Genomic DNA, 24,583 nt, shown 5'->3' with positions numbered 1-24,583 from the left:
AGAGCAGACGCTGATTTTATTAGTTTTTTTAAAATTTTGTTTTTATTTGATTTCATATTGCTGTAATGTCTCTAACTGTCTATGTATTGTTATTTGTTGTATTTATGTTGCCTCTTGGCCAGGTTGCCATATTAAATGAGAACTTGTTCTCAATGTCTTTACCTGGTTAAATAAAGGTTTGAATTGAATTGAATTGAATATTCTTATTATTATACAGGGGCCTGAATTAAATCACATTTTGTGGTGCGATCAGTGCTATACTCTACAATTATATAACCATATTAATTTTCTCCAGGCCCTGAGAGAATAGTCCGAAATATGAATTACGTTATGTTCTCAGTTTTTATTATTCTGGTTCGCCTTGTAAAAAGTTAATTAAATTAAATTAGAGTAGTAACTCTGAACATCAAGCTTGCTGGGAGCTCAAAGTCATTGTGAGAGTGTTTGACTCCGTTAGAGAAGATTTTGATTCCAGTGAATGTACTTAACTGAAACATGAGCAGCAACTCAAGAGAGATGCCTATACAGAACTTCAATCAAACTGTACGACTCTAACCACGTTTCGTGTGTGCTAAAGAATACATAAATAAAGTTAAATTATTTTGAATGTAAGTTTGGAATGTGGCTGGGCCTTGATTGAATAATGGAACATCAATCAAGCCCCAGTCACATGGTACAAAACGGAGGCCAAATCCTTTGTTTATGTGGAGGTGTTTGGAAAACCTGAAGTGAAGGCCACGGCCCAGCTGAAAGGTAAAGTTTTTGTTTAGCTTAACCCTTTATTTTGGTCTCTGTGCCTTGTTTATTTTGTTCCCGTGGTTTTTCTTGTTTGATGCTAGTAAATGTGTGCAACAGCACTTTAAACTGCAGCTTCTGCCTCTGGGTCTGGTTTTGGTAGTTATTTATTTATTTTTAAAGCTTTTGTTTAAATGTGTAATTATAAGCTAAAACCAGCAGCGTTCACTTTCAATCATTCCAGTGTAAAGGGACTTCCTCGTCGGGTCTTTTTGCATACCAGTTTTATTTTAGCTTAATTTGAATGTGCAATAAAACAATCGTTGTCATATTGCGTGTGTTGATCTTTGATTGGTTAGATTCATTTCCTGTTGTGTCTGAAGATGATTTCAAAAGCTTAGTAAGAGGACATTCTAAAACCAATAGTAAAGTTTTACCTCAGTGAGAAACTATGTCCTGGGCACCATATATCATAGTTGTTTTATCTTTATCATGTAAGTTTTACATTTTAAAAACTAACTTTTGAAATTACAGCCAGTGTGGCTGTTACATATCACCATGTCATTCTTCATTGCAGGTGGAGTGCTTTCAGTTTCTTTGGAACAGAATCAACTCTCCATCACAAGAGAAAGTGGCGGAATTGCAAGAATAAGGTGCAAAGTCTTACCTAAAGGCTCAGTAAATACTCAACAAATCCATTGGTACCAACAAAAAGATGGCGAAAGTCTGAAGCGGCTTCTTTACAGCCAGGGTCCTAGCACTGAATACGATCAGGAGAGCTATAAAAACAAATTCTCAGTTGACATCAATGATAAGAAGGACGAGTGTACTCTTTCAGTGCTTAAGCCTGAGAAAAGTGATAACGGCAAATATTACTGTGCCTTTTGGGACTCTCACAGTGATGCAGAGTAGAGGAAACATCTGCAAAAACTGTCTTCTTAATTGATATGATCTTGCCTTAGTAAAAAGTTTAAAGAAAGCTTAACACAAAAAATGGTTCTGCACAACAACAACAAATGGAGCCAATTCATTTCAAATAAAAGATACTATTTGTATGCATTAAAAGAGTTCTAAGTGGATTTCTGTGTTGCAATTGTATTGATGGCAGCATAGATAGAAAATAAGTGAATTCTACAGATTTACTTCAGATATTATGCAGTTATTATTTTCAGTTACTAATCAGTAGCCCCATTGTCTGTAAGATAGCAGGTTTGGTTTCCCATCAATCTTCATAACATGAACACTGAGAACATAACATAAGAAGATTTATAATATGAATTCATTGCTATGCTATTGCCTTAGTAAAAAGCTAAAAATAAATAAAAATAAATGTTGGTAGATAAGAACAAACTATTTTCTTAGTCTACAGTTACAAGGACTTTTGTTTAGCAAGCACCTTGATTTAAACTTTTCTTTTTCATATTACTGTGAATACTTCCATATTCAAGGCCAGTAAAAACCTCTGTGTTCACAGGTGCATGTACAAGCAACTGGTTCTAACTGGGTTTTTACAGAACAGTCACTGGGCTAAGTGCTCTTTACTCCCATTGTCATTAGCACAAATTATTTTTTCAGAAAGAAAAAAAAACATAGGCCTACCCAGTAAAATGTACCAAAATAGAAATAAACAACCTAGTCTTTTAAATTTAAAGGCTTGTAAGGAGTTTTAAGTTAATTGGGCAGCAGTGTGGAGTAGTGGTTAGGGCTCTGGACTCTTGACCGGAGGGTTGTGGGTTCAATCCCAGATGGGGGACACTGCTGCTGTACCCTTGAGCAAGGTACTTTACCTAGATTGCTCCAGTAAAAACCCAACTGTATAAATGGGTAATTGTATGTAAAAATAATGTGTAACTAATAATGTAATTGTATGTAAAAATAATGCGATATCTTGTAACAATTGTAAGTCGCCCTGGATAAGGGTGTCTGCTAAGAAATAAATAATAATAATAAGTTCTTTATTGTTGTTCAGAACTCACAGTTCCTGAGATTATCAGATTATCTAGAGGAGGCTGTATGATAAACGTTTGGTGAAGATTTGGCAGAAAGACAGACAGACAGAGACGTTCTACGCAAAAGAGTCCCCATTTGCTGAACGAGGACCCTAAGAAACGGCAGAACAAAAGCCATGGATCATAGTATCAGGATAACGATTCTCTAGATATTGGTAATAAAAATAATAATGGTGGCATACAGACAGACATCTCACACTAAATGGCTTGTGCTGAACAATGTACATAGCACCTTTCATCAGAATTGGAAAAAACAGATTCTCTAGTATATGAAAAAAACTCTAAATAAGAACTTGTAAGGAGACAAATAAACATCTACTGTGTATTGACAGCAATGCTAAAGGAAACTTGATTCACATAAGCTGTTTAATAGATGGTGCTGAGGCTCCTACAACTAGATAGATGCTTTGTCTCCTAGCTTACTATAGTATTTGGTTAACATGAGAGGTATTTTTTACTTGCACTACAGGTATACAGGATGATACACATTTTTACCTCAGCACAAAAACAATAGCAGTCGAGCGTGCAGCAATTGTGTATTATAATGTAAAGGTTTGGTATGGAGAGATCAAGTTCAAATGAAAAACAGAAAGTTTAAAGTCTGTGAAAAATACCTTTTGAATTCAATATCAAAGGCAAACTTTTTAACTGTAATCTCTCAATTTCCCATGTGTCTCCATAGACAGCTTCTTCAGGAAACATTAACATATAACTTGGAAGTAAGTATATATATATGTTTCTTTTTACCATTACAGAATTCAAAACACAAGCATCTTGAAATTTTACAAGAAATTACAATAAACAAATGACTTAAAATATGGTCCTTTTTTCCTGTTCGTAGCTGTTTTCAAATTCCGTCCTCAAACTCCATATGCTATTATACCAGCCAGGCTCATTGTTTATATACTGCCTACTAGAATTTGCATTTATTTCAGTTCTGAAGTTTTAGTAGCTTCTCTTCCTGCATTCACTGTGTGTTCAGCTAGGCTCTGGCACACAGGACATAGATAACATGTTACGATACATTCCCCATTATCATCATCCTGAAATATACATAAATGGACATGCGTTATACTCTGAAGATTACAGTAAATATATAGGCAAGAATATAGGATAGGCATTCAACACCAATCTGGTACACAGAACCATGACAGAGCAAAGTCATTTCCCACAAGAGGCATGCTGCCAAGCTGTAAATGTGGAACCATTTCACTGCAATACAAAAGATAAACTAAGACAAGCAATTACAAAATCTTAATTTCGACATAACAGTTCTAATTTGAATTTCCCCCTTTCCTTAATGAGTCACCGTTTTCAACTTGTAGTGCAGCTTGAATTGAATTATTTTATTTTACCCTTCAGTGCCCGAGAAAAGCAATAGCAGCAAATATTACTGTGCCTTTTGAGACTGTGTTGCAGAGGTAGAGGAAGCATCTGCAATTGCTACGCTCTTGCCTTAGTAAAAAAAAATAAAAGCTAAAAAAAATGGTTCTGCACAACAACGACAAAATTACTTTAAAAGAAAAGTATTGGCAATACTGTTTGCAAGCAATAAAATGGTTCAATGCAGATTTCTGTGTTGTATTGGTCTTTTATTGATGGCAACCTGGATAGAAAATGTTAATTCTACACATTTAATTCAGATATTATGCAGTTATTATATTTATCAGTTGCTAATCAGTAGCCCCACTATCTGTATGATAAAAGGTTTGGTTTCCCATTAATCTTTAGAACATGAGCATTTGATGGCTAGTTTTTCAGTTAACATTTTTTTTTTTTTTTGGTTATAGACACAAGTAACACTGTTCTTGAATAAAATGAAAATGAGCCTGTTAAAAATGCTTTGATAAAAAAGCAAAGCGTGGTAATCTGAGATTGGTTAACAAATCCATAAGTCATTTCCTCTCAAATCAGACTGTAAAAAGAGTATCATGCTGTACTTACCATCAAACCTTGAAATCCACAAGAAGTCATGTTTCAGGCTTCATATATCGTATTTGCTGCTTTTTTTCTTTGTAAGTGTTACATATTGATGATTTCTCCTTTCTTTTTATCATAAATATACGCATCAAGTATACAATAAAAAAAATAATCCTTTCTTTTTCAAATGCAGGTGGGGAAGCGGCTCTGACTGTGACACAAAGTCAAATGAGTGTTACAAGACAGGGGAATCGAGAGAAAACTGCCCGGCTACTTTGTGATGTGAAAGGACTAGCTACTACATATGTTCATTGGTACCAACACAAAGAAGGCTCAGCTCTGAAGCGGATTCTTTATAAAACGGATAAATCAAATAACCCTGTGCACGACGATGACAGTTTAAAAGTATTCAAGGTTGAAGCAGGCAATAATGACCTTATTAAACACAGTATCACTGAGAATGACGCTGCAACATATTACTGTGCCGGTTGGGAAAGTCACAGTGATACAACGCCATAGGCAACCTGTACAAAAACCCCTTGCTTACTTTCTACACTGATGCTTTTACAAAAGATTAAACCAGCTGCACTAAATCTTGATGCAATGATTCCTGGAAATTCATCTGTACAAGATGTTTGTTATTGCACGATACAGATAAGACCAACCACAATTTATTTAGCTATTCTGTGGCATTATATTTCACAAATAATTACAGGTTTTTTTTTAAAAAACTGCAGAACATTTGTGGTTCCCTTTAAAGTAAAGTATAATAGAAGTGCTTATGTCTCTGCTATATCAATCAATCTATTTTATATAGCGCCTTTCATAGTGGACCACCATCACAAAGTGCTTTACAAGATGCAGTAACAACAAGAAAATCCATAACACTTATACAGAGTGTATATATATATATATATATATATATATATATATATATATATATATATATATATATATATATATATATAAATTGCATTCAAAGTACTGTATTTAATGTATTATATATATATAATACATTAAATACAGTACTTTGAATGCAATTTTCAGAATTGAATAATAGAAAGCAATTATAAAAATGTCTTAGGTAAACAAATGAGGTAAAGAACTGAATACATTCATGAGATTTGCTCATAGATGTGACCAGGTATTTCCTAAATAAACAAAAGTAATGTCTAGTTTCCTTTTCATAAGATATGTAGGCTACTGTGAATGTTGTATGCTGAACAGGAGTATCTTAGTAAATTTACCAGTCCCTGGCCCTTTTTCAATTGATCTAAATGGCGGTGAGTCAAATTAACGACATCATTATCTAAACCTCCTTTGATTTTGGTTTAGCCCCATTGCTGGTGTGAAAGCTGTAATGCCACCCGGTGAGGTGTTCACACCATCCACTGACGTTATTTGTATCACATTGCCATTTGTTGTTTTCAAGTAGTTTACTTTATTCTACCACTGTTTTAGTAAAGGAGCCCAGTTCATCTGTTCTTATTCACGTCAGCGTTATGGCAGTGTTGGTGCACCTAATCTGACTAGAATCGGTCGATTCAATGGGACATTAAAATTAAGGAAAACCTCATGCCTTAGGAATGGGCCAGTAGGTACCAAGTAGCCTCCCAACAGGTAGAGTAGATCCGGATCAAGCGCTTTAATGGACGTCGGATGTAGTAGCCACTAGAGGGTGCTAAAGAAGCGGTGTTGAAATAATAGTAACACTGTTGGGTTTAGGGGTAGAGATTAAGTTTAGGGGTAGGGGGTAGATTTACGGGTTAAGTTTAAATTTAAGTGTAAGTCGCATATGACTACGTGTTCAGATGCTACTAGGTACGTATTGGCCCATTCCTATGGGATGATTTTTCCTTTCCTATTTAATCGACTGATTCTAGTCAGATCGGGTGGTTAACACCAAGATAACACATCTTAATGCTGCACTCTCACTTTTAGCATTGTTCATAACTCTGGTATTAAGGCACGCCTTTGCATATTCAATTGCATTTAGTACTCTGATGTCAATGAGTGAATTGGCAATTAGTCTGTTTGATGTTTGATTGTTTATTGTAGGCTCAAGTGGTGCACAAGTTCTTTTAATTTGGAGAGCAACCCGCTAAGCCTGTGAACACCCCAGAAAGAATACTCTGTATTAAAATGTATAACCAGTTTATTCTTGTGATATTAAATACAATTTCAATATATCTGGGGCAATAACATTTGTTTCCCGGTCTCCTCTACCATCTGGTTTGTTGGAGGTATGACCAGTGTCTGTTTAACAAAAATCCCCTCTAGCTTTCCCTCTTTAAAATCTCCAATTTTCCTACCCCCACTAGAGGTCGCCACTTGGCAGATCTTACAACCACCCAGCACTGGAAACACCTCTTCATTAAAGCCCCAACTAAACCTATTCTAAAGTTTATTACTGGTCTAAAATAGGCAGAATCGGAAAATTAACAACAATAATTAATAAATACCAAATCAGTTAAAGTGATTAACAAGCGCTAATTAAATATAGATAGAACCAGTACTAGTCATAATCACTAATTAATTTAGGTATAAACAAACCCTTAATTTCACAACCACCCAACTGTTCTCTACTAAAATACAAATTATAAAAAACAGATTAGTGTAGGGTTGAGTAGTTGCAGGAAGTCAGGCTGTCCATCTGTATCTCTCCCCTTTAGACAGTACCCGTTTCTATTGAGTGCTCCTTTAAAAACACAGAAAGTGAGGAAAAGCAGAATGACTATTTAGTTATCCAGTCAAGAGAAAATTACAGAAACGACTAACTTATAGTATGGACAGGAAAGCAAACAAATAATCAAAACTCTACAAGGTGCACAGTACTCGAGACTGAAATACATATTCAAAACAGAACTCAATCGTTTCTAATCGTGGCAAACAAAACTAGTCTGTCAAGCTCTTTGTACAACGTCTCATCTGCTCTCCATCTGTTCTCGTGTCTGCTCTCGCTCCATGTTTTGCCTGCTCCATCAGGTGCCGTTTCAGACAAAAGTCTGTCACATCCGGCGTGGAGGGCTTAAGATTATACCATAGACATATATAGAACTAGATCTGCCAACGGCTGACTTTGAGAGACTTCCATCCGCCATTTTGGATGCTTATAGGTCTGCTGTTGGAGCACGCCGACGCGGAGTCCACTGGCGACATGACGGCTTTTGTCGACCGGTGGGCTCTGGGTGGCGTGCTCTGCACCACCCCCCCCTTTGTTTTGAATATTTAATTTACCCACTGGCTTAGTTAACGGACGGTTTTTGTTGGCCCCCCCTTTTGATTAGGGGGTGCCAAACCGAATCTTTTCACCGGCTGCCTTCGGGCAGCTGGTGCGCCGGCTGCCAATAGGCGGCTGGCGCAGTCTGTTATCGGCCCTTAAATAGGCTGAGAGCTTTGTAACCAATGTAAACAGGCAGATACACGCAGCTTTTTTGGGGGTTTCATTTATTTAGCTTCAATAAAATTGTATTTTTTAAAACTTGGATATTAAACTATTAAATTATTCTCCAACTCTCGGTATGTCTAATTAATTTATCTATTTAGTTGCAAAAGCAAAAATCAAGATATACACATAGCCTACAGACATAGCTACCCTAGGCTATATATGTAGCTAAGGTTGTTAACTTACTCTTCAATGTCTTTCTGTTTCTATCTACAGCCAGTATCCTTCAATGCTGTAATAAATCTCCTTTTGTTTATATAAAAAAAAAAAAAAAAAAGTTTTTAGTGCACATTTCTAAACCATAAACAGAAACTAATGCTTACTGGAATAATACATTTTTATACATTTACATGAAATGTATGTAATTAAACCGGACAGGATTTTAAATGAAATAAACATTGTTAATCTGTATCAGTTTCTAAATGAAATGGTGGACAGTTGACAACGAGTGAAACTTTTATTAAGAATGCTTTCCAGTATTCATTTATAACCTATACAATAGTACATAATAAATTACATTACAAAAATTAATACATCATATAATATTATTATTTAATACTGTAATACATCATATACTATTTCATATATATATATATATATATATATATATATATATATATATATATATATATATATATATATATATAAGACAACTAATATATTATAAAATCCATGATTTCCATTACATGAGAGTAGATATTAAAACTTCACACTGATTTGAACACGGCTCTCGCCAGGATAAGCACAAACTAAGACATAGCTTTACAGTAAACTAATGTGATCCATCTGCATCTCCATTTATCTGTGTTTCCTTCCATCTGATGTAGATATCCTTCTGCCTGGCATTGATGGCTGAAGTGTCACATAGCAGGAAAAAAAATGACAGTGGTTTGAACTTGCAACATGACATCCTTGAAGAACACACGGCCTTAGCCCCGCTGCACCACTGCGCAGTTGTTGCAATATACATTAATTTAAGCTTACATCCATGCCTGACCAGCTTTCACGGAAAACCTGTTCTGCTCGATTCTAGAAATGTTCTATTTCCTATTTGAAAATATCCAGTTTCCGGTTTGTTTGGTAGAATGGAACTGTACACAAGAGTGGCATGTAGCTTCCTTGTCTAAATCTGATAAATTGTAGTTCCTTGTTTAATTAAATAAATAAAGGAATAATTTATTTGGTAGAAATAAATAAATGATTTAAACAAATGTGTGGGTACTATTGTAGGCAGTTAATATATTCTTAAAAGCAATAAATTAACGGACTGTTAATGGGGATAAAGAGATACCTTCGATTGTCAAGAGCTCGGTGGGTACTCCACAATAAACTGTGTCCTATTATAATGTACAAACCCGTTTTCAATATCGCTCTCTGAAAACAATGGCGGATTTACACATTACAACAAGCCAAAAATAGACCACATTCCAGACTGTTCAAAGTTCAGAACTCGTGTTTTTTCAACATGAGAGTGATTCAATACTGGCATTTATTAAGCATGCAACAAAATAAGTTTGAAAATCACACAAAACAGTTGCACAATTAATGTCACATTAAAAGCATTACAATGAGAACTAAGGTTTAAAACAATTTACCAAATAAATATTAGTACATACTGCCACAACAACAAGGGGTCACACAATACCTGAATAGATTTTTAAGAGTATTGTTACCTAGCCTGGAAGCAGTCACTTTCACCGTTCTGTAACCTTGTGTTTCTCCGAGTGTCAGGGCCCCCAACCTTGATGGATAAATACTGAGTGCTGAGGGCTCCAGGTGCAGTCTTGTAGTTTCTTTGAATCTGAGCGAGCAGGGATCAGCGGTCAGGGGATAGCGCAGAAGAATAGAGCAGGGGCTAGCGCAGGGGGGGTAAGGAGCTAATGTTTACAGTCAGCTTTTATACTTTTCAAACAAAGAGATTATTTGAATTTCCCGCTGCATGCTCCAATTGGATATTTTGTAGCTGAATGGGCTTGAAACCTTGATTGATCGCTCCCCCCTTCCTCTGTCTGATTAGTTCATTATCATAATCTGGAAAGGGGAACTTTTAAAACGTACATAACTTTTGCTAAATCTGATTTTATTCTGAATTCCTGTTATTTTTACCATAAGAAATGACATTTTAGACACCAAATATGTCGGGTTGCGACTTTGGTTAGACATTGCAAACAGTTTAATTCTCTTAGGGATTTATTACCTGGGTTATTCTATACTTGTTAGGCAATTTAAGAATAAAAACGCTTGCATCTTGTACTCAAAGTGGTATTAAAGCAATATGATGTGATGCGTCTTAAATCTCTAAATCTTTAAGCTATTTCAAGTGGTCATTTTTCTCTCTTTCAGACTCCTATGTTTAGCCACCTTTCTCTCACTAGACTGGGTAATTCAATTGCAGAGACAGGTTTTTTTGTTTCCCGAGTGCCTGGTGCATTCAAGGTGTTAGGTTGATCTTTATCTTTAGGCAAAGCTAGACAAATTAGATTAAAGTTCATTCAATGTAGATTCCTGTTAATATACAGTATCATAAGATAGTCCACGACATTTGCAATATATTTGTGATGATAATGTCTATATAACCTACAAATGCATAGAGGAATAAATACATTTAGAAATAATTATTTTTAAATAAATAAATAAATAAATAAATAAATAAAATAAATAAATGTAGAAATTAATACATGTTGATATCATAAATGTATAAATTAATTAATAAACAGCAAGCTAGAAAAATAAATGTCATATTAATTAATTTGGCTGATGCGTTTATCCAAAGCAATTGACATTTATATACCTATCTAAAAAGTACAAGTTTCATGTCAATATATATATATATATGAGGTAGTTCCTCGTACGTGTTAGAAAAACCTGTCGTAAACTGACGAGATTTAGTTATGCAATGAGACACTAGTAGTGATCAGTCAGCTTGCAGCATCTGTGGAGTAGCGGTTAGAGCACTGTGCTCCGGTCTGGACGGTTACACATTTACAATGTCTGCTGTTAGGTTGCTATGAAGTTTTGACGTGAACAGGGATGATGAGACGCAGATACAGGCGCTTGTAATAAAATCCACTGTGTTGTGCTCGATCTTAGTGTTCCAATAAATGTCCATCTTCTCCTTCATGACACCCGAGCCTGAAGACGTTCATGTTTCCGAAGTATAACTACAAAAAACAACTTTCACACTCATAAGAACACCAGGGCCATAGCCAGCCATGAAAAATCAGAGAGGCACTTGACCATGCATAGCAAATAAGCAGCTTTTTCCTTTGCAACATTCTAATTCAATATATAACAAAATATGAAATGCAACAATGCCAGAATATAGACAATATGCTTAGTTTTAAATCCTAATCTATCAAACTTGAATTTTAACAGTGATGTCATTATCCAAATACTGAGAAGGCAAGAGTGCTTGCATACATAAAGTTCTATTAAATCACATCCAGCAATAAAATTAGCTTAAACACCCTTTATAAGGGGATGCAGTATATCATAGCTATGAAAACACCCATTGTAAGGGATGCAATATCTCATATTTATCAAAACACCTTTTTTGAGGGGGTGCAGTATCTCATAGCTATTATAAACATTTTCGGGGGGGGGGGGGGGGGTGATGCAGTATCTCATAACTATTAAAACACCATTTATTTTACTGAAGAATGCTGTAAATAAATGAACAATTGATACACGTTCCAGCAAACAAATATTAAAATATCAAATTCAACAGAAAATAGATATAAACCGTATTCACGAAAGTAAAAATTTGTGTACAATACAACAATCTACAATGACATAGTAGACATAGTTTAAGGCACAGCATGAGCCTTAAACAGAACTGCAGTACCTATTGTTTTTGCAAGTGTTATTTATACATCCAATGTTTTCAACTGATTAACTTAAAATATATATCCAACAGCTTTATGTATTTTAATAACATTTTACCTGACGTTGCAATATATTCATATAGTGTTACTCCGAGGTTGGAAAAACCAGTTAAAACTCCTGCTGAATGGACTGACTGCAACAGGAGTTAAATTAAGCCACTGCTGGCAGGTTGAAATTGAAGACTCGTTTCCAAATTTAAAACTCAATTAAACCAGTTTAAATAGAATGTTGCAATTCACCTATCAAGTGGACAAACATCTGCCACGCTGCAATTAACCCAAGGTTTTTTTCATCGTCTCTCTTGTCTCCATTCTCCTGGTCTCCGTGGAATAAAAATACAGTAAACGGGTGATTCTCACCAACTGGCTGTAAAACCATGTCCGTGGTGGATATCTTTTTAAGAATGCATAATTGTAACAAAAAAAAAAATCATTGCAAAGGAGGACAATTCTTTGCTATTAGTAAATAAAAATGTATTGTTTTTCCTCATTTTTCACATTAAACTCTTTTTCCACTTTAAATCTCATTACCGTAATGCGTCCGAAGTTTTTTTTTTTATCTTTCTTAAGCATTTGTTCATGAAGAAAATAAGAAATGTCACTGACATAAATATGTATCTTGTTCATAATTGTTCATAATTTACTATAATCTTTGGGTTAAAAAAGTACACCTTAAAATTACTGATTTTTTTGGAGAAAAACTACGTGTCCGAAGCAATTTGTCTCATTACCGTAACAATTGTTCAAGTTTCTCCAGAGAATCCAGGAAGTATTTAAATCAAATTTTAGTTACCCATGATGCATCAGAAAGGAGGCAAGCTTCAAGATGGACACAAGGTGAGAACATGTGCTCTGTCTTTTTCTTTTAAATTCAGAGTTTACCTTGGTATATCCTATGTTTTACAGTTTTGAATCTCATTACCGTAATTTGTAAAATCTAAGAAATGAATTAGATTTAAGAAAAAATTAACTGGCTATAAAAGAGCTTTAAAAATGCCTGAGGTTTCAAAAGTAAAAATTTCTCAAAGTCAAAGTGGCTGACACATTTTATTTACAGAATTAAGGTATGCCTTCTCATTACCGTTACACTCATTTCTCATTACCATGTCAGTTATGAGACCTGTTACACTAATGAGAGGTAGAATTACGGTAATGGTAACTATAAGGCATATTATACAAACAGTTGTATTTATAGTATTATATATACATCGCATCATAGATTATTGGTGAATTATTTATTTTTTTATCTTTTTTTAAATTTAGGCATTAAAAACATTGTTTTGTTTAGATTGACAGACAGTGAAAGAGAGCAGCTGAACGAGCAAGGGTACAGAAGCACAGAGGAAAGATCTACAGTAGTGCTGAGCTTTTAGAGGAATACAGAATAAAGGAAAGAGAAAGGTAGTTTCAGAAAGGAAGACATTTTCTATTTAAAGATAAAGGTTTTCATATCAGTCTCTATATATACAGTGCCGTGAAAATGTATTTGCCCCGTCTGATTTTCTGCATTTTTGCACATTTTTCACATTGTATTTGGTCAGATTTTTTTGTAGATTGTAGTAGTATATAGAGGGAGTCTGAGAGAAAAAAATGACACCAAAGTTTGGTGCTTCTTTCATTTGTTTGGCGTGCAAGGTAATCAAACATGCAATCTTCAGGTGTGAAAAAGTTATTGCCCCCCCTAGTTAACTCAACCCAATTAAAGGGATAATTAGGGTCAGCTGTTTGAGTACTTTGGTTAACAACCAGGCCTGATTTGGGCCAGCCCTGCCCAATATAAATCTGACTAACTTTGGCCCTTACCATCAGAGTGAAGTTGTCAGCACACAGGTTCTAGAGGCACATCATGCCACGAAAAAACTAAATTCCTGAAGACCTCCTGAAAAAAGTTGTTGATGCCTATCAGTCTGGAAAGGGTTAGAAAGCCATTTCTAAGGCTCTGGGGCTCCACCGAACCACAGTCAGAGTCATATTGTCCAAATGGAGAAAGTTTGGTACAGTAGTGAATCTTCCCAGGAGTGGCCGTCCTGCCAAAATCTCTCCAAGAGCAAGGCGTAAAATCGTCCAGGAAGTCACAAAGAACCCTAGAACAACATCCAGGGATCTGCAGGCCTCTCTCGCCTCGGCTAAGGTCAGTGTTCATGACTCCACCATCAGAAAGACACTGGGCAAAAATGGGATTCATGGCAGAGTAGCAAGGCGGAAACCATTGCTCACCAAGAAGAACATGAATGCTCGTCTCAAGTTTGCCAAAAAGCACCTGGATGATCCTCAAGAGTTCTGGAACAATGTTCTATGGACAGATGAGTCAAAAGTGGAACTTTTTGGCCGACATGGGCCCCGTTATGTCTGGCGAAAACCAAACACTGCATTCTACAGTAAGAACCTCATACCAACGGTCAAGCATGGTGGTGGTAGTGTCATGGTTTGGGGATGCTTTGCTGCATGAGGACCTGGACACCTTGCCATCATTGATGGAACCATGAATTCGGCTCTGTATCAGAGAATTCTAAAGGAGACTGTCAGGCCATCTGTCCGTGAGCTGAAGCGCAGCTGGGTCATGCAGCAAGACAATGATCCGAAACACACAAGCAAGTCTACATCAGAATGGTTGAAATTTAAAGTTTTGGAATGGCCTAGTCAAAGTCCAGACCTAAACCCCATTGAGATATTGTGGCAGGACCTGAAACGAGCAGTTCATGCTCGAAAACCCACAAATGTCACAGAGTTGAAGCAGTTCTGCATGGAGGAGTGGGCCACAATTCCTCCACGGCGCTGTGAGAGACTAATCAATAACCACAGGAAGCGTTTGGTTGCAGTTATTGCTGCTAAAGCCGTAACCAGTTATTGAGTCTAAGGGGGCGATTACTTTTTTACACGGGGGCATTGGGTGTTGCATAACTTCCTTTAATAAATAAATGAAATATGTATCATTTTTTGTGTTATTTGTTCACTCAGGGTCCCGTTTATCTAATATTAGGTTTTGGTTGAAGATCTGATAACATTCAGTGTCAAAAAAATGCAGAAAATCAGACAGGGGCAAATACTTTTTCATCGCACTATATATGGATCATTCTCCAGTTCTTTGTACCAAAAGAAGGAAAACATGGTCGAAATATACAGTTTATGTTTTTATGTGTATGCAATGTCCAAAACACCTACAATATTTTAGAACAATATATATTTGTTTAATAATATATATACTCTTGATCAAATGTTACAGTGCCTATTGGTATACAGAACTGGAGAATGACCCGTATACAGACGTGCTCAAATTTGTTGGTACCCTTACAGCTCATTGAAATAATGCTTCATTCCTCCTGAAAAGTAATGAAATTAAAAGCTATTTTATCATGTATACTTGCATGCCTTTGGTATGTCATAGAATAAAGCAAAGAAGCTGTGAAAAGAGATGAATTATTGCTTATTCTACAAAGATATTCTAAAATGGCCTGGACACATTTGTTGGTACCACTTAGAAAAGATAATAAATAATTGGATTATAGTGATATTTCAAACTAATTCGTTTCTTTAATTAGTACCACACATGTCTCCAATCTTGTAATCAGTCATTCAGCCTATTTAAATGGAGAAAAGTAGTCACTGTGCTGTTTGGTATCATTGTGTGCACCACACTGAACATGGACCAGAGAAAGCAAAGGAGAGAGTTGTCTGAGGAGATCAGAAAGAAAATAATAGACAAGCATGGTAAAGGTAAAAGCTACAAGACCATCTCCAAGCAGTTTGATGTTCCTGTGACAACAGTTGCAAATATTATTAAGAAGTTTAAGGTCCATGGAACTGTAGCCAACCTCCCTGGGCGCGGCCGCAAGAGGAAAATCGACCCCAGATTGAACAGAAGGATAGTGCGAATGGTAGAAAAAGAACCAAGGATAACTGCCAAAGAGATACAAGCTGAACTCCAAGGTGAAGGTACGTCAGTTTCTGATCGCACCATCCGTCGCTTTTTGAGCGAAAGTGGGCTCCATGGAAGAAGACCCAGGTGGACTCCATTTTTGAAAGAAAAACATAAAAAAGCCAGACTGGAATTTGCTAAAATGCATATTGACAAGCCACAATCCTTCTGGGAGAATGTCCTTTGGACAGATGAGTCAAAACTGGAGCTTTTTGGCAAGTCACATCAGCTCTATGTTCACAGACGAAAAAACAAAGCTTTCAAAGAAAAGAACACCATACCTACAGTGAAAAATGGAGGAGGCTCGGTTATGTTTTGGGGCTGCTTTGCTGCGCCTGGCACAGGGTGCCTTGAATCTGTGCAGGGCACATTGAAATCTCAAGACTATCAAGGCATTCTGGAGCGAAACATACTGCCCAGTGTCAGAAAGCTCTGTCTCAGTCGCAGGTCATGGGTCCTCCAACAGGATAATAACCCAAAACACACAGCTAAAAGCACCCAAGAATGGATAAGAACAAAACATTGGACTATTCTGAAGTGGCCTTCTATGAGTCCTGATCTGAATCCTATCGAACATCTATGGAAAGAGCTGAAACTTGCAGTCTGGAGAAGGCACCCATCAAACCTGAGACAGCTGGAGCAGTTTGCTCAGGAAGAGTGGGCCAAACTACCTGTTAACAGATGCAGAAGTCTCATTGAGAGCTACAGAAAACGTTTGATTGCAGTGATTGCCTCTAAAGGTTGTGCAACAAAATATTAGGTTAGCGGTCCCATCATTTTTGTCCATGCCATTTTCATTTGTTTTATTATTTACAATATTATGTTGAATAAAAAAATCAAAAGCAAAGTCTGATTTCTATTAAATATGGAATAAACAATGGTGGATGCCAATTACTTTTGTCAGTTTCAAGTTATTTCAGAGAAAATTGTGCATTCTTCGTTTTTTGTGGAGGGGTACCAACAAATTTGAGCACGTCTGTATATAACATGATATATGATTTACTTCCAACATCAGAGGCCATTAGGGTTTTGTTAATAACATGTCATAAATCTATAGTAAAGGTCAGTCAATACCAGGTTTATGGCATGTTACTACTACTTTATAATATTCCATGTATAAAGCATTTATAAATGTTATTTGCACTCCCTAATCTAAAATGTTAACAAAAAAAACAAACAATGCAGTCTAATATTTTTATTTATTTTTTAAAAACTATTTTTAGATACCAAAGAAGAAAGCACAATGGACTTTTAAAATCAGCCAAAGAAATGCAAAAAAAAGCAGAAGAAATGGAGGGAAAATTCAGCGCGCTATTATGAGAAGAAAAAAAAATCTAAATGCCATTCTAAATATTACGCCACCATCACCTGAAGTTGATGCAATGAGCCAGGCTGGAGATAACAGATTCTTCAATCCCAGTTTAAAATTTCCTGTTGATAAAATCTGGTACTATAGAGAGGACATAACAGACATAATTCCTGAACCTTTACCTGCTACATCTTCAGCCAGGCACTTCTGTGTTGTACCTGAAATTTGGGCTAAACATCAATACAAGGCTCAGTGATCTGGAATTATATTGAACATCGGGATAGGATATCTCACAGTTAGATTTGGTGCTCTCTGTACTGCATTACTGTCTTTAAACAGTTTTGTTTACAGTTAAATTAATGTTTGTTGCTTTGAAAACCTATTGTTTTCACATAGGTTATAGTGAAATTAATTAGTACTAGACGTTCAAATACTGTATGACAATGAAGAGAAAAAAACAAGCTATAATAACAGCATCAAAAATAAACATTAAAAGACAAATGTACTCAGGCTTTGGTAAATACATTTGCGAATACTGTTCAAATACTTTTAAGATTGTATTTACCCCTATTTATCAAGGAAAGATCTTCAATTACACTTCTACCTATTACCATCTATTTGAACTCACTCACCTGTTCATGATCTTCTCAACCTCTTCAGAACTCACCATTAAAGGTTGAAAAGATCATGAACAGGAGAGTTTGAATGGATAGTACAGTAATTGGTTAAAGGTATAATTAGGTCTCACTGATGAATACGGTGAAAACAACCTTTAAAGTATTTGAACAGTATTTTCAAATGCGTTTTAACCCAAGTCTGAGTACATTTGTCATTTTGTGTTTATTTTATACAGTTATTACAGCTTGTTTTATATCTTGATTGTAATATCACTGAATAATTTGGAGATGTATTAAAATTACTAAAATAGTCAAATGTATATTGAACTCATTACCGTAATATACCATCTCCTCCTCCGTCACATTTATATCATTACCGCAACAGGCTACTATTTAGTAGTTAAAATAGAGGTAATGTTTTAAAAACTAATATGAAATTGGCAAGGAAAATGTATTATACAAATGATTTCCTCTACATCAATATATGTGTATTTTAATATCCATAATTAAACAAGTAAGTAAAACAAAAGAAGACATCTGATAAATGTGTCATATTACGGTAATGAGACAAAAGTGCGGATATTTTTTATTTTTATTTAAAAATACATGTATAATTGTTGATATGTTTAAGAAAATAACTTGTTTTTTTATATTGACAATGTTTTTGTTATAGATAAAACATTACAGCAGAATGCACAGTAGATTATTGTATTGGACCCTTCCTCGCTTGTTGATTGCACGATGCATGTAAAATAAAATTACTCATTTACATCCGACATTTGCTTAGAAAAGATAGAAACCAACACTCTCCTTAAAAAACACAGTTTTATACAATTAACATATTTGTACAATTCTCCAACGGGTCGATTAATTCCAAACACAGATATGTGATGTTTTTAGTGAAGTATACAAGTAACAGTCTTCTAAAACAAATGGAAGCATGAAACCGCACATATAAACAGGATTTCTGTGGTACGAATGCGTGGAAACCAGAGATTGGTTTATAAACCTGACAGTCATTTCCTCTCACATCTCGATCAAATGATTCAAGCTCTAAATAAGTATTATGCTGTACTTACCTTCAAAACCTTTCAACCCAGATGAAATAATGTTGCTGGCGTCATGTATCATATATGCTTCTCTGTTTCTGTGTAAGTTGTAAACATTGGTGATTTATCCTCTTCTGTTCATGATAAACATACCTTGTGATTTAAATAACCTTGATTTCTTTTCTCAAATGCAGATGGAGAAGCGGCTGTTACCATGATTCAGGAACCTAGTAGCATAACAAAGAGTAAAGACAAAACTGTCCGATTAAGTTGTGAAGTGAATGGAGTTGATATGAGCGGTGCATATATCCATTGGTATCGACATAAAAAAGGCGAAGCTCTGAAGCGGATTCTTTACAAAGCTGCGGGTAGCACTGCTTACGACGACACAACATTGGAAAAAAGATTATTGGTTGATAGAGTAGATAAAACAGATACTCTTACAATAACCAAAACGTTAGAGGAAGATTCTGCCACATATTATTGTGCCTACTGGGATACTCACAGTGATGCAAAGCCATAGGCAACCTGTACAAAAACCCCTCACTTATTTTCTACACTGATACCTTTATAGATGAATAAAACAGCCACAGAAGATCTACATGCAATGATTCCAGGAAATTCGTCTGTACAAGATGTTTGTTCTTGCACGATACAGAGCACACCACCACAACAGTGATGTTTCAATAGTTAATTTAAACCACAAGAACCTTAATGCAGTGATTCCAAGAAACACATCTGTTCATGCTATTTGCTCATGCGCACTACAGATAAGGCCAACCACAAGTCGTGACTGACTTATTTTGTGATATCATTGTTCAAGTTTATATATACCCTGTGAAAGACATGGCTGTAGGGTGACGTCAGACCAGAAACAGAAACCAAAACAAACCGGTAATGACGGGGCAAAACTGAAACCCTATGGCTTTCAGCTCTTATTAAAATAACAAAAATAAACAAACAGTTGAACAAAACAAACACAATAAACAAAAGGGCACATGGGCCAAAGTAAAGCAAACATAAAACTAGTTATATTCTATAGCAAAGAGTGCCTTGCACAGGCTGGTAGCATTTGTTATTATTCTCCTTCACAACTCTCTTCCTCCGAGTGCAGCCAAACTACAGATAAAGCCACATAATTTGTGACTGAGGATAACTATCAGTTATTATACTATCCTTCAGTCACATTCTGCACGGATTTAATAAGTATGCGTGACTGTCAGCCAATTCAGTAATTGTAGCCGACAGTCACACATTCTCACAAGGTGTTTGTAACAATATGTCGGACGGCACTTCGCTCATCCTTGCCAAATAATAATACAAAACAACACGGCTTTCGCCATCATATATACAGACGTGCTCAAATTTGTTGGTACCCCTCCACAAAAAACGAAGAATGCACAATTTACTCTGAAATAACTTGAAACTGACAAAATTAATTGGCATCCACCATTGTTTATTCCATATTTAATAGAAATCAGACTTTGCTTTTGATTTTTTATTCAACATAATATTGTAAATAAGAAAACAAATGAAAATGGCATGGACAAAAATGATGGGACCGCTAACCTAATATTTTGTTGCACAACCTTTAGAGGCAATCACTGCAATCAAACGTTTTCTGTAGCTCTCAATGAGACTTCTGCACCTGTTAACAGGTAGTTTGGCCCACTCTTCCTGAGCAAACTGCTCCAGCTGTCTCAGGTTTGATGGGTGCCTTCTCCAGACTGCAAGTTTCAGCTCTTTCCATAGATGTTCGATAGGATTCAGATCAGGACTCATAGAAGGCCACTTCAGAATAGTCCAATGTTTTGTTCTTATCCATTCTTGGGTGCTTTTAGCTGTGTGTTTTGGGTTATTATCCTGTTGGAGGACCCATGACCTGTGACTGAGACAGAGCTTTCTGACACTGGGCAGTATGTTTCGCTCCAGAATGCCTTGATAGTCTTGAGATTTCATTGTGCCCTGCACAGATTCAAGGCACCCTGTGCCAGGCACAGCAAAGCAGCCCCAAAACATAACTGAGCCTCCTCCATGTTTCACTGTAGATATGGTGTTCTTTTCTTTGAAAGCTTCATTTTTTCGTCTGTGAACATAGAGCTGATGTGACTTGCCAAAAAGCTCCAGTTTTGACTCATCTGTCCAAAGGACATTCTCCCAGAAGGATTGTGGCTTGTCAATATGCATTTTAGCAAATTCCAGTCTGGCTTTTTAATGTCTTTCTTTCAAAAGTGGAGTCCTCCTGGGTCTTCTTCCATGGAGCCCACTTTCGCTCAAAAAGCGACGGATGGTGCGATCAGAAACTGACGTACCTTCACCTTGGAGTTCAGCTTGTATCTCTTTGGCAGTTATCCTTGGTTCTTTTTCTACCATTCGCACTATCCTTCTGTTCAATCTGGAGTCGATTTTCCTCTTGCGGCTGCGCCCAGGGAGGTTGGCTACAGTTCCATGGACCTTAAACTTCTTAATAATATTTGCAACTGTTGTCACAGGAACATCAAGCTGCTTGGAGATGGTCTTGTAGCCTTTACCTTTACCATGCTTGTCTATTATTTTCTTTCTGATCTCCTCAGACAACTCTCTCCTTTGCTTTCTCTGGTCCATGTTCAGTGTGGTGCACACAATGATACCAAACAGCACAGTGACTACTTTTCTCCATTTAAATAGGCTGAATGACTGATTACAAGATTGGAGACATGTGTGATACTAATTAAAGAAACTAATTAGTTTGAAATATCACTATAATCCAATTATTTATTATCTTTTCTAAGGGGTACCAACAAATGTGTCCAGGCCATTTTAGAATATCTTTGTAGAATAAGCAATAATTAATCTCTTTTCACAGCTTCTTTGCTTTATTCTATGACATACCAAAGGCATGCAAGTATACATGATAAAATAGCTTTTAATTTCATCACTTTTCAGGAGGAATGAAGCATTATTTCAATGAGCTGTAATAATAATAATAATAATACAAATAATAAACAAAGGGGCGGGACATTCCACCACATACCCCGATACCCTTGATCCTAAAACAGTTTTTTTGTCCATACCATAATAAAAGTAGGCATAGCTATTCATCTTATTTTAAGTTTTTGAAAAACTGTTGTAGTGTCAGAGTGGGTCATAATAGCATTCTGTGTATGAAAGTAACAGAATTGAAACATACAGCAGGGGATTTTAAGCCATTCTCTGTGTTTACTTGGTTTCTGGTCACAAACTCCCCCACTGACAAAGAATGCTTTTAAAAAGAGTCGTAAACTAAATACTGGACAAATGGCTTATCTTCACGATCGCTGAATGACTCCTTTGGCGCCGCACGCCAGAAAGTTCTGGGTGCTTTGAATTGCCGTTTCAGTGGAATACCTAAATAGTTAATGACTCTTGTTCTTTGCAAAGACATTTGTTTCGTACCCTGGTTCCTGTTGTGGTTAGTGTCGGTGTCTGTGGCGGGGGGGGGGGGGGGGGGGCTGCTGGCTGGCTGGCTGCTTGTCCTCTGTGAGCACTATTTCTGTCTCAGCCTTTTCTTTTAGAGTTGGAAACAGCTTCTCAAAAGCCTCCAGACTGGCCTCACCGCCATGTACCATCACTGTCCCGTTGTGGTACACATTAATGGTGAACATTGTGATGTCAGGGTCAGTATCTTCACTTATTGATATCTGTTTTCCATTGCATATCCCTCTCTTTTTAATGTTGTCAGATGTCTTGCAGATGGTAGTGTGCCAGGCTGTGTGATGCCGTGTGTAAAACCGCAGGTTTATTTTGGTGCAGGTGTCTCCTGTCAGGCTGTAGTCTGCTATCAGACTCTCTGGAGGTTCTCTTAGCACTTTATGTTGATATAGTTTCCTGGCCTGAGCACTCCTGGCCTCAGGGTACTCAACAGCAGTGCTGAAGGGGAGGAGCTGAAAATGCTGAGAAAACAACGAGCGCCTATAAAAAAAATTACTATTTTGTTGTTTTTGAATGAAATAGATCACAAGATAATATAATGCAGTAAATATATAATTCAGTAAATATAACAAATACAGGAATCAAGGACAAAGGAACTTGTCAAATAAATAAATAATAATTGCAAAAATATATATTAAGACTGAAGTAATCAATAAAGAGTAGCTCAAGTAAAAAGGAAAAGAAAACAAAAGGAAGGAAAGAAGGAAGGGACAAAAAAGAAAGAAAGAAAATATACAGAGCATTAGAAAACGATTCAGTACCGTCAGCCAATCAGCTTCCAGCTCTAGCGGGCACTAATAGACAGTAGATGCCCACTGGAACGTCTCAGCACCAACTGTGAATCAAATTTAACATCAATCCACGCAAATGCCGGATTTCTTTCTGATTTTGTGTATCTTTTAAGCACAGTTCACATCTATACACCTTATTCACGCCAGACTCAAAACGAGGCTTGGAGTGCAGCTGCTAGCTTCCGGTCGCTGATGCCTCCAACTGTAGTGGAGAGAAGTTATGGCGTTGCACTGTTGTGTTACGTTTTGTGGTTCTGATTTAAGAAATAACCCAGTGCACATTGCCCTTTTTAGATGTTAAAAAAAAAAATTTGTACATGTATTATATATGTATTTTTTTTTTTTTATGAAGAGAAATCTCAACTTTTATTTCTGTGTGAATGTACATATTCTTCATTATAGTCACAAATTTGATTACATTTCAGTTATACTGTCCGGGAGCCAATTGAGCATTTCCAATCAGTCCTAATCAATAGATAAGTAAGATGCAGAAGTTGAGATTATGCATGGATTATTATTATTATTATTATTATTATTATTTACTTGTGGGATACAATATCCAGTTTGTATTAAAAAAAACGTATACGACACATTGAGTGTACTAAAAGAGTCTTTATTAAGGACAACTGAACAAAATTACAAAAACGTTTAGTAACACGAGTTAACAAAAAACATGCTTGAGAAACACAATACTTAGACAGAAAGGAGATCCTTAATGTTACATTAACTCCAAATAAACTGTACAGGAATAACAGAAAGAGGGACGTTTGATTCTTGTTTTTAAAATGTCTTTACTTACCTTCTTATTATACTTACACTTGTTCTACACACAAAACATTGAATGTGCTAATGGAACAGCGGATTAGTAAACAACTGAACAGAATCCTAATAATGGGATTCATATTATTATTTATTTCTTAGCAGACGCCCTTATCCAGGGCGACTTACAGTCGTAAACAAAAATACATTTCAAGAATCACAGTACAAGTATTAATACAATTAAGAGCAAGATAAAATACAATGACTTTGGTTCTAGCAAGTACAAGTATATGACAAAATACGAGTCAATATCAGAGCAGATAACAGTGTCAGTGATAGTTACATCAGGATATAATTAAATACAAAATACTACAGATTAAACAGCACTTGTGACAGATTACAGTACTCTAAAGTAAAGTACAGGATTAAATGCAGTAGCCGATAAGAGCAAGTAAAGCGCATTAAGGAAGAGTGATAAGTGTCCAGAGGGAAAAGAGGAGTTCTACAGGTGCTGTCTGAAGATTAATAACTGAACAGAACTAAGCTTGGAGAAACAAACCAAGCCTAGGTTTTTTGATATGGTGTTACCTGAACCCGGTAAGGTGACTAATTATTTTTCATTGACCGGAACGCCTTAGCCCTAACGCTACATCCATTCTCCTGCCTCTTAACTGTATTTAAAAAACAATTAACACATGC

General features: G+C 36.2%; 1 gene segment (V, D, J or C); it reads left to right on the top strand.

Annotated features, from left to right (window-relative positions):
- The first annotated feature begins 4,708 nt into the window (after nucleotides 1–4,708).
- Nucleotides 4,709–24,583, top strand: part of LOC117435234 (immunoglobulin lambda-1 light chain-like) — a 45,138-nt gene continuing 25,263 nt past the window's right edge. The window contains 2 exon segments of the C gene segment in view: nucleotides 4,709–4,759; nucleotides 4,858–5,160. Of these exon segments, the coding sequence occupies nucleotides 4,717–4,759; nucleotides 4,858–5,160 (346 nt within the window).

Source organism: Acipenser ruthenus, chromosome 3 (assembly GCF_902713425.1).
Source record: "Acipenser ruthenus chromosome 3, fAciRut3.2 maternal haplotype, whole genome shotgun sequence".
NCBI lineage: Eukaryota > Metazoa > Chordata > Actinopteri > Acipenseriformes > Acipenseridae > Acipenser > Acipenser ruthenus.
Note: the sequence above shows the minus strand (reverse complement) of the source record. Positions and strands in the feature narration are given on the sequence as shown.